Raw genomic sequence first — 11,920 nt, 5'->3', positions numbered from 1 at the left:
ACTGCGCCATTGAACAAAGTTCCCAGCTGGTCAGGAATGAAGGAATTGAGTTGTTCTGTCAATCCAGCTAAATTCTGATTATCTCTTTTTGTGTGTTTTCCGCACGATGTACTGATACATGTGACTTGAGGGACTGGCGTTGACAACAAGCTGCACAACTGTTTCTGTTCTGCCATGGATAATTTTGAATCGTAAGCTGGAAAATATGAAAGTTTTTAAATTCTTAATAAGATGCTGGATTCAACATTTTATTTTTAGAGAACAACAAATACTTTTCGTTTTGGAGTGCAGTACAGCTGTATTTGTACTGTGATTTCGATTTCAAAAATTTAGTCTGGATTATAGGCCTACAGCTTACAGTACATTTCCGCGACGTGGATCAGTATTTGGAAACCACGTAGCTCTTATTACCAGAAAGAGACTACAAAATACATTTTGAGGAGATTAAAAATGCAAAAAGGCAAGTAGATTTATTCTCATTATTATTACCAGTTATAGATGACATATTTTTATGCCCAGTCACTTGCATGTTCTTTGTTGGAGGGAGGCCAGCTTTCGACAGGGTTGTTACAGTAGTCTTCCTTACTGAATGATTGATAATTTCTCCCCTGGATTTCTGCCCTTTCTGCGGCCCGTTTCATCAAACTCCCCAGTTGATTAACCCCCATTGGTCTTGGATAATACCTGCAATTTGTAATATTTTGTCCAGTAAAATATACTTTTTATATTGTTTAAATTTACACGTTCATAAAAATCCGTTTTCTTACATTTCGCAAGGTTTGGTGTTCGCAGAGTACAAAATTTATTCCATATTTTTCCGATATTTTTTTGTTTACTTTCATACAATTTTATTTTCATTAATTCATTTTTTGTCGTAAATGTTTTTACAAATATTATTTTCTGTATTTATATTTTTATTTTAAATAAGGGCATTAATTGAATCTTTAGAAATATAATTACCATATCTGGAAAGTTTCTGTCAGTTTCTGAATTGGAATTGGTGTCAAATAAAAGTGGCTGTCGGCATCCATCATTTCCAAGGTCCTTCGTTTCAAATATTGCATGTAAAGATGAACTGGGTCTCGCTCCGGTGTTGTTCCAGTACAAAAAATGCGAGGTATTGTTGATCTGTAGTCATCCTTCCCAGTACCGTCAACGGTTTTGCTATCCCTCTCAGCATATTGTAGATATTTTGTACCGGTTGAATCTGTGAAAACTGATACACCTCGAAACTTTAATTTTCTTTGCTCGTCTCGGCCTCTAAATCCAAACATTTTTCCAAAAAAGTAGAATAAGGAAATTTGCAATGCAGCTGGCGTCAGAGAGGCCATTACACCAGCTGAAAATAAAGCTTATACGTCATTTTGGCTTATCGGCTCTGATGCTCTTGCTTTTCTTCCAAAACCAGCTTTTTCAGTTGCATTTTTTTAGAATTTAGTGCTTCGGTTGATTTCTGAAATTGACGGTCTCTAAGAGAGACTTGATACCCTTTAACCTTAAGATGTCGTTCTATGCTGTTTCTTATGGAATCTAAAGAGCATGGCTCATACTCAGAACCATTGACTTTGCGAATCCTTATAAATATTTCGGCTAAATACGTATTTAAATGATCCGGAATGATATTTTCAATGCAGCGTGTTTCACATTTGTTATCATACAGCCATATGTATGTATGTAGCCTATGTATGTATGTATGCGTGCGTGCGTGTGTGTGTGTGTATGACTGTATGACTCTATGTATGTATGTATATATGTATTGGGTCTGAACGGCTCGTGATACCTAAGTTCATTATGTAACGTAATGTATTACATGATTCGATTGGTTAAGATTCGTGCCGTGTGCATCAGCCGTGAATAATGGCAATAAATCCTGCGTCGTAATAGATGCTTCCCGATTATTTCACGTGCAGACGATATTCTGACGATTTTACCTGGACGATGGGCAGCCTGACATATGCTTTATGCGATCAGGAAAATTTACCATTTTTAACAAGGCACGCTGAAGCAGTCAAACTATAAATCACAAATGTAGAAACTAAGAGAAAGCTTAATTTGCGTTATGTTTATTATATAATTTTCATAAAAGTATCTTGAGTTTCAATGAATTTATTTCAACTTCCAAACCCCATATAAAGTCAACGGTAAATCTGTCCGCTGACCACAAATATGGCGGCTGATGACGTCATTCGGGAACTATATATATATATATATATATATATATATATATATATATATATATATATATATATATATATATATATATATATATATATATATATGAGTGCATTTGTTCAGAAATAAAATGCAGCATGCTGATCAGAGATTTATATAGACGAGTATTCCGGACATTCAACTAATAAAATCACTCGTAATATGTACATGGCGAATACAATTGCAATAAAATAGCATGCTGTACAAAAATATAACGTCTCCTAAATCATAAATTCAGATTAGAAAGCTGCAGGATTTAATGCGATAAGAGTTAACATTAAGTATGACAGTAGAAATGTGTAGTTAGGAGTGACACAAATCACTGCAGGAGCATTCTCTCCTTTGGAGTTTGACTGTTGTATTTTTTACATAATTGCGGTCTTTGTCCCAATAGGAAATCCCAACACTTCCCTGTGTGCCGTACACACCGTTTACATTTGCCAGTCTGTAGCAATTATTGTACCACCAACCTCCCCCACCTAATTGTAAAGCACATGCATTGACATCTCTGTCAAATGTAGCGAATCTCATGTTGTTATGGTAACTAAACAGTTCAGGTAGTGAACCTTCATATTCATACGGATCTACCTTCATTTCATACGCTGTTGTGACGTCATCAATAGTGAATGCTTTGTAATGAGCATGTTCAATTTTTCGATTATACAGTTCAAGCGTAAAATGGATTTGGCTTCCCCCCTGTGTAAGCCTGTGAATCTTTTCAAGTCCCAACCAGTGTTCTCCGTCTTTTTTTCCAAAACCGCTGACGTAATCGTCCCAACCTCTGTTGAAGTTGACGGAACCATCCAGACGTTTCTGAATTAACGTCCAGCCGCCATTTGTCATGTCGCAGAAGACTTCAAAAGGACATCTGCCGTCTGGGGATATTTTGTATACTCCATCGTTTGTCTCTCCACCACAGAATATTTCTTTACAATCTATAATAATAATAATAATAATAATAATAATAATAATAATAATAATAATAATAATAATAATAATAATGATAATAATACCAACAATAGAAAGGGTCAAACCAACCGAGCAAAACCCCTGCGTGAACGTAGCTTGTTGGTCCAATTTTTCCCATATTTCCAAGCACCTAAGACAATAGTCGTTGTCAACTGAAGGTTCCTAAAAGCCAAAATATTGTAGTAACTTTTTGCTAATCTCCTAATGCCCACTCATCACGACACGCCAATTTCACAAGTGCATATTTGTTCTTGTTTCACGTTTGTATAACTACTTAGAATGATTTTCGACCCGAACAATAATACTTCAAGGCCATGCAATGCAAATCACCATCCAAACACACAGTACAGGCAATAATTCCTATCTCAAATTACTAAACACGAACACCTAAAATCATCAAAAGAATTTCACATGTTAGGACATTAGAAAGGGTCAATCTTACTAAGTTAATCCATACTGTCATAAATAACACGAATGCTGGACCGCTCCGGTGGCCTAGTTGTTAGTGGATCCGCCTCGAATGCGAGAGGTCTCGGGTTAGAATCCCGACTGAGTCATACAAAAGACTGATAAAATGTTACTAACAGCTGCCTCGCTAGGCGCCAGGCGTTAAGAGTTTAGTGGACTGGTCGGCCTTGTGTCAGGGTAAAGTGACTGGGTGGGACATGATGCTACATGTCTGCGGCATGATGCCCTAGTGCTAGACATCACTATAAAATGCCACACTGCAGACATCATATCAATATGACTGAAAAATTGTTAAAACTACGTAAAAATCCAAATCACACACACACACTCACACACACACACACACACACACACACACACGAATGCTGTACAGTATAATATATGGTCCAAAAAATGAGCTAATTACTAGGGTTGAGGCCCGAAATGTATCAAGATGAACATTTCTTCACTGTTATCTCCATGTCTTGTGACATAATTAACAAGATGAACGTGAAATAACATCAGGACAGTACAATGGCAGCACCATTGTCTATCACGTTCACCTTTATTAGAGTTTGGACTTTGCCAGTCCAGTCCGTAAGAAGAGGCGAGAGTGGGCCTGAAATCGGTCTGAATTCGGTCGCCTGATTAATATCTACATAAAATATAAAAGCATGGACAGTCTGACAAGATATCTGGAATATAATGTGGCTTTTTGACATGTAAAGATTTTTAAACAGGAACCAACGTCGCTATGGACTACGCAGATTCTTTGCTGCTGGCACAGGCATTACAACCAAATCGACTACTCCAGCCGCCTGGGCCTCTAAACCACTCCCTGGTCGTGGGCAACCGCCTCCACCAAACCCAGTTCCCCTCTTCCAGCTCAAGCATGTGAAGTACCGCCTTGATAATTGATGTTTGGCATAAGAACACCCGTTAAATACTACTGCACTAGGATACCTGCAGTGCACCGCGGACGCAACTGCCGTTCTCCACACAGTGGTCACCGATTTGCGGGAAAGGATTGTCAGGAAGATGAGCACCATAGGTGTTCAGTTCATCCTTGTGTTGTGAGCTCAGACCAAAAAGGGGTGTCAGACCAGCAGGCCACCCAGGTGACAGTCTATTTCTGCAGCCGTCTTACGACGGGCATACTACCTGAAGAGTCAGAGAAGAAGATCACGTAAATCGCAATGAAATTTATGTGTGGGTACTCGGGCTAATACCTTATACGGCGCTTTTAATTAGCAACCTAAATTTCAGGACTGACGCATAAGTGCTTGGCGCCCCCTTTGTCATTAGCACGTAAAACAACAACAAGCGCTGTTTCGAATGGTCCGTCACATTATTTATTTTCCGGCGGACGATAGGTTGACTTGCTGAAGGTCAGAACACCTGGACCAGCTCAACTTTATGGGATTTTACGTCCTGATGAGGGTGTTAGACCATGAAAAGTTCTAGAACCAGAACCCGGAAGTCGCGGTCAACGTGGATCGTTGGTAGATTGGCCTCTGCTCGGTCTGCATGAGTAATAATGAAAGAACACACGCAGCGGACCTGCTTCTGTTATTTGAAGTAGAAGGCAAAACGCCAAAACCCACTACGTCTGCATTAAGGACCTAGTCCAGATGAGTAGTGTATAGGGTCACCCTAGGGACAATGGAATTACCATTCAAAACACCCCTTGGTCACTCTGGGGACTATGTAAATTTAACATGGCGAAAAATCGTGGGTCACTCTAGGGACAAAGGGAATTAGCATTACATGGGAATAGAGTTTGGGTCTGTCTAGGGACAATAGAGTTTGGGTCTGTCTAGGGACAAGGGAAATTGAACATGGTCAATAGAGTTTGGGTCTGTCTAGGGACAAGGGGAATTGAATATGGGATTTTTTTTTTAAAATTTTTTTTAAAAAAGGGGTAGGCAATTGAAAGTCGTTCTCTTTTCGAGAAATATGGGTGGCCCTGAAAAGGGCCTTTGGGTTTATGTTAATGTATCCATTAACATAAAGGGCATCTGCGGCATCTTCTTGTCCTCAAGCTGCGTCTTACTCGAGGGCCATAAATCAGTGTCCTCTTGAGGCAACCTTGTCTTTCTACGTATACTCTTCGTATCCACAGACTGGTGTCTGACTTGTCGACAATGGTCCACTTGGACCGGACATACATGAGCATGTCCGTCCTAAACATCATGTAAGACACAAGGGTGGATGATTCGACTGTGGTCCACATCTTGAAGCGACGAGAAAGGTGAATCAATGCAGTGAACTGCGCTTATTTATAGGTAGAGGAAGGATTGAAACGGATTGAGTTCATTCACCAATCCGAACACGCGTTACAAAATTCAGTCAGCCCGCATCCAATTCGAAGAGAACAGTCTGTGACGTCACTTGGTCTATATAGATTCGCTAGCGCTTGTGTGCAGTCAATCTATGCGACAGTGATTCAACATGACGGAAACTCAGAAAACGATTCATTGGGGTGCATCAGCAGGGGAGACTGCCCAAGGGAACCCGGACTTACTTTCAGAAGAGGTGAATTGGGATTTTGTGGATTTTCTTACCTCGCAAGAATTTGTTCCGGAACCTTCGTTACCTTCTTTATTACCGCAAGTGGAGAATTTTAGACAGAGACAGAAAGAAGAATTGGAGAAATTTATACAACGACAAAAGGAAGCGGAACAAGCTTTTCTCCTACAGCAGCTGCAGCAGCAGCAAGAAGAAGAGGTAAGAAAAAAACAACAGCAACAACAGCAAGAAGAAGTAGCAGCAAAGAAACAAGAGGGTGAAAATCAAACGGTTACGGTACTGTTGGACATTTTAACGGAGTTAAGAAGTCTGATACATTTGTATCAGACTTCTTTATTACGACTGAAGAGAATACGACCTTCCCGAGCTAAACACGTCAACCCTGTGACTAAGCCTACCGTACCACCCTTAGTGATTTCAACCCAATCATCATCAACATTACGCAGTCCAGAAGTAGGCCTTGGCCGTGGCAAAGGCTTAAGGCAGTTAAAGTTGATTGATTAAACTCACCCCTACACCAATAAAAAGCCCTTTTCAGGGCCACCCACATTTCTCGAAAAGAGATAGCCTTTCATTTTGCCAATAACTCAAAAAAACCCACCCATTTTACCCTTATAGTACGTGTCTGTGTATGAGTGCGTGAGTGTAGCTTCTTATTTTAAAATCAAAACTCAAAGACACTTACCTTGTATAATTAATTTATTCTTTTCTCCATTGTTACAATCCAATTCACAATTCACAACACAACACTTTAATTAAAAGTTCATTGACTTCTTCTTTCTCCTTGTTTAGTCTCTCTGTTTTTTGAATTTCTTCACCGTCACACTCTTTTCCTCTTCTTCCTCGCTTTCTTCCCTTCTTCTTTTCTTCTCCTGTTTCTTTTTCTTCACCTGTCTTCTTTCTTCCTCAGAAGAATCCCTCTCTTCCTCTGAAGAATCCCTCTCTTCTTCTGAAGAATTCCTCTTTTCTTCTGATTCCTCTTGTTTCTTTTTTGGGCAATCTGGAGACCAATGTCCTTTTTCTTTACAATAATAACAGGCATCTTTACTTTTGTCTTTTTTAGCCCCTGTTTTTTTTCTTTTTTGACGGTCTGGACACTCTGAAGACCAATGCCCTTTCTTCTGACAGATATAGCAAGTATCTTGACTTTTATCTCGAAAGGAAGGAGAGTAGTCCGTGGGCTGGTCTGAAGAGAATTTTCTAATGACCCCTCGCAAAGCTCTGACGAAACGTTCGATTTGGCTAGTCTCTTCCATCGTTGTGCTCGGCTTGAGAGTGAAATGAATAGTGAAAGGACAAGACACACACCCTTTTATATACGCTGGTCTGCCAGGACTATAAATTAGTCCATGGTGTTTAAACTTGAGTCATTTGACGTTTTCCACTCAAGATGAAACGATCCTATTCATTCGAGAAGAAAGAAGAAGAAAGTAAGAGGCAGAAACGTGATCTATCGCCTCGTACCAGAGCTGAAATCTTGGCACAAATTCATGCCAGTGATTTTGAAGAGGACATGAGTGAACCAGAATTTGAACCCTCTAAACCAAGTTCACCACCCTTAGTCAACCCTGAAAAATACTATTCCATTCGAGAGACGGAAAAGCGCTCCTCTAGAAAATTTAGAACCACGGCTTACAAATACACAGTGAAGTTTAAAGATTTCAAGGCTGAAGTGCCGTTAGAGAAAGCAGAAGTGTTTATCACTGGGGTGTGGGATTCTTTGCTCACCGCACACAATGTCAACCCAAAGAAGACGATCGCTTGAGACTTTCCATACAACACGACGGTTTGAAATCCCCTGTTTGGATCGAGTTTAGCACCCCTGCAGAATTGACTGCTTCCAAAGACATGGACAAGATTCAACACGTACAACAATCTAATGATCAGTTTGACATCACCGATGGTAAAGCCACACTCGACATGACCCACGTCTCTCCTCCTCAAGGGACTGGACGCAAAAGATGTTATTGGTGGACGACCTTCGCAACACCAAAACAAGTCTCGTCCGAATTAACAACCCTCAAGACCAGATGTGTTTAGCCCGTGCCATCGTGGTGGGACGAACCTATGCCAACAAGAACGACACGGTAGAATGGAAAAGAACCTGGGAGAACATTCGAAAATCGAACCGAGCCAAACAACGAAACGAAGCAGAACTCCTGTTACAACAAGCCGGACTGTCCAAAGACACACCCTGTGGCATTCCTGAGATGCAAAAATTGCAAGATGCCCTAGCTCCACGATACACCTTGAAAGTGTACCCTCAAGAAATGCGTGGGCCTCTGTTGTTTCGAGGCCAAGACTTTAAGGATGGAAAATACATTCACGTCTATCATCACGATGACCATTTCGATACCATTACCAGTATCACTGCATTCTTGGGATATGTTTATTACTGTGAGAAATGTGACTATGGTTATAACAATCGAGAGCAACACAAACGTTGTGGATGGAAATGCCCAGGATGTTTGGCCTCTCCACCCTGTCTGAGCGAAGGACCAGTGCCTTGTTCAACTTGTCTGCGCACGTTTGTCAGTCCTGCCTGTTACCAACAGCATTTGAAGACGCAAGGTTCACAGAAGAAATGCGCTTGTCAACTGCTGAGATTGTGCCCTACCTGTGGACAAAGCATATGTACCAATGCTGAAAAGGCACACGTATATCGAGGAAAGAAAAAATGTCACATTTGTCACCACATCGTGGACTTCGAACACCAATGCTACGTGCAAAAATACCAACCCCTACCAGAGAAAGAGGACGGTCACAAGAAGAAAGGCAATTTCATCTTTTTCGATTTCGAATGCATGCAAGAGACCGGCATTCACATTCCTAATTTCTGCGTGGCTCATCGAGCGTGCGAGAAGTGTATTCAAGAACCTATCTTCAGTTATTGCCCTCACTGCAGCAAGATTCCTGGAGGGCGTGAAAAAATCTTTCGGGGACCGAACACGTTAGCCGATTTTGCACAATGGGTCTTAGACCCCATCGACAAGACATGGAGCCAAGAGGACATCGAACGTTACGGAGATTGTCATCGTCATGCCACGGTGATGGCTCACAATTTCTCCGCATACGATGGACAGTTTCTTCTCAGATACTATACGGAACATGGCACCGAGCGTCCTAAAGTGACTTTGAACGGAGCCAAAATCATTTTCATGCAAGTGGGACAAGTACAGTTTAAAGATTCGATGAGTTACTTGGCCATGCCTTTGAGTCGAATGCCTAAAACGCTTGGAATGACAGAAATGGCTAAAGGGTACTTTCCACGCTTTTTCAATACGGAAGCCAATCAACACGCCGTTCTACCCCATTTGCCTGAGGCTCACTATTACGACCCCGACAACATGCGTACCGAACAACGAGAAGCTTTCTACGCTTGGTACCAGGCTCACGCCTCGGACCCTTTCGACTTTCAGGAAGAAATGTTAAAGTATTGTCGTTCCGACGTGGACATTTTACGACGTTGCTGTGGAAAATTTCGAGAACTGTTCATGGAACACGGAGGGGTCGATCCTTTGAAAGAAGCTTGCACCATTGCCAAAGCGTGTTCCTTAGTGTACCGGCAACGATTCATGCCTGAAAACACCGTGGCTGTCATCAGCCCTCAAACGACCCACTTTGTCAAACGTCAATACTCGGTCAAAGCCCTACGTTGGTTACATTACTTGTGCGACAAGGAAGACAAGTGGATTCAGCATGCCCGCAACGGAGGAGGTGAAAAGACCATCGGAACGTATTCGGTAGATGGTTGGGACTTAGAAAACCCAAAGATCGTGCACGAGTTTAACGGTTGCTTGTTTCACGGATGTCCCGTCTGTTACCCTGATCGTAGCACTAAAAATCAGTTTTTGCAACGAACCATGGAAGACTTGTACCAGGACACATGTCAGCGACGCCTAAAATTAGAACAGCAAGGATACCAAGTGGTGGAAATGTGGGAACACGAATACGATCACCGTTTGAAAACCGATCCCGAGTTTAAACGTCTCGTGGAAAGTTACCAGTTCATGGACCCGCTGAACCCGAGGGATAGTTTGTACGGAGGAAGGACCAATGCCACCTGTTTGCTGTACCAAGCCGACGAAGAGAAAGGAGAAGAAATCAAATACTTGGACGTGTGTTCGCTGTATCCCTACGTGTGCAAATATTGTCGCTTTCCTGATGGGCACCCGCATTTGTTAACGGAACACATCGACCTGAAAAACATTCGACAATACGAAGGCTTGATCAAGTGTAAAGTTTTGACTCCCACGAACCTATACGATCCCGTCTTACCTCACCATTGTCAAGGCAAACTGATGTTTCCCTTGTGCCGTACTTGTGCCGAAACGTGCAACCAAGATCAGCCTTGTCAGCACACCCAGGAAGAACGGGCCTTGACGGGAACCTGGGTCAGCGTAGAATTGTTCAAAGCTATGGACATGGGATACCAACTGTTAGAAGTGTACGAAATTCGCCACTTTCCCAAGACACAACAATACCACAAGGGTGATCCCAGTCAGAAAGGCATTTTCGCTGACTACGTGGATGCCTTTTTGAAACTGAAACAAGAAGCCAGCGGCTATCCTTCCTGGTGTCACACTCCCGAAGACCAAATACAATTCAAAGAGAAATACTATGAACAAGAAGGCATCTCTTTAGACCACATCGAGATAAACGAAGGTAGGCGATCGTTTGCCAAAGTGATGTTAAATTGCTTGTGGGGTAAAATGGCACAACGACCGTGTTTACCCAAAACGGAATATTTGACAGAATCTTCCCGCTACTTCCAGATGATTCACGACAAAACCAAATACATGAAACACGTGGACGTCGTTCGAGAGAATTTGATCTTGGTCAATTACGAAGATGATCTGGACTTTGTACAAGACGACCCTTTTGGAAATGTCATCATTGCGGCTTACGTGACAGCCCATGCTCGCTTAAAATTGTACGAAGCTTTAGAACTGTTAGGAGAACGCGTCCTGTACTTTGACACGGACATTTGCATTTACATCCATCACCCGAGTCAACAGCACCCTGACATCGAAGGAGACCGTTTAGGAGCCTGGACAGACGAGCATCCCGACGACAAGATTCTAAGTTTCGTCAGTGGCGGCCCCAAAAATTACGGCTACGAATACTGGGACAAACAAGGAGAAGTGCACACGACGTGCAAAGTGAAAGGACTGACTCTGAATTATCGTACCAGTCGAGTGGTCAACTTTGGGGTATTGAAAGAAGCCTTGCAATCGGGAGAGGATGGAAACTTTAAAGTGACCACCTATCAACCGAACAAGATTGTACGTTTACCCACTCACCACATCGTCAGTCGGCCCTTGGAAAAAGTCTATCAAATCGTGTACCAGAGGGGAGTTCGACTTCCCAATCATTTCACCTTACCGTATGGACACGTCGGTATTGGTCTGTATATAAAAAGGAACCCTAGGCAAGACCTATAGTTCATTGTGACTACCAAGACCAAGCGAACAAGATGAATACTTTCAGAGAAACACAACACAAGTTGTTTAGAAAGCACAATTCAAGTGTGAGGCTTCTGAAGTGGAATTCGATTGTGAGCCTTGCGATGGGTACGATGCTGTACAATGTGACCTTAGCGATGCCGTAAAGCATCATGGGAACTTTGTTCTCACGACCCCTATCATGGAAAGTGATGCTGTGCGTGTCAAACCTGAGGGATGCGAAAGTGATGCCGCTCGTCCTCTTGGACATTTTACTGGGTTTCGTTTTAAAGGGGAATGTTCACCTTCACGTCTACCCC

The 11,920-nt window shown here is 42.0% G+C and overlaps 1 protein-coding gene across 1 annotated transcript in view; it reads right to left on the bottom strand.

The window, feature by feature from the left end:
* Positions 1-2,042: 2,042 nt before the first annotated feature.
* Positions 2,043-11,920, bottom strand: part of LOC149780045 (microfibril-associated glycoprotein 4-like) — a 57,409-nt gene continuing 47,531 nt past the window's right edge. The window contains exon 3 of the mRNA XM_089936803.1: positions 2,043-3,146. Within this exon, the coding sequence (XP_089792929.1) occupies positions 2,515-3,146 (632 nt within the window). The 3' untranslated portion in view covers positions 2,043-2,514. The remainder of the gene's footprint in view (positions 3,147-11,920) is intronic.

Source organism: Sinohyriopsis cumingii, chromosome 16 (genome assembly GCF_028554795.1).
Source record: "Sinohyriopsis cumingii isolate HCF-2022 chromosome 16, ASM2855479v2, whole genome shotgun sequence".
NCBI classification, from domain to species: Eukaryota; Metazoa; Mollusca; class Bivalvia; order Unionida; family Unionidae; genus Sinohyriopsis; species Sinohyriopsis cumingii.
Note: the sequence above shows the minus strand (reverse complement) of the source record. Positions and strands in the feature narration are given on the sequence as shown.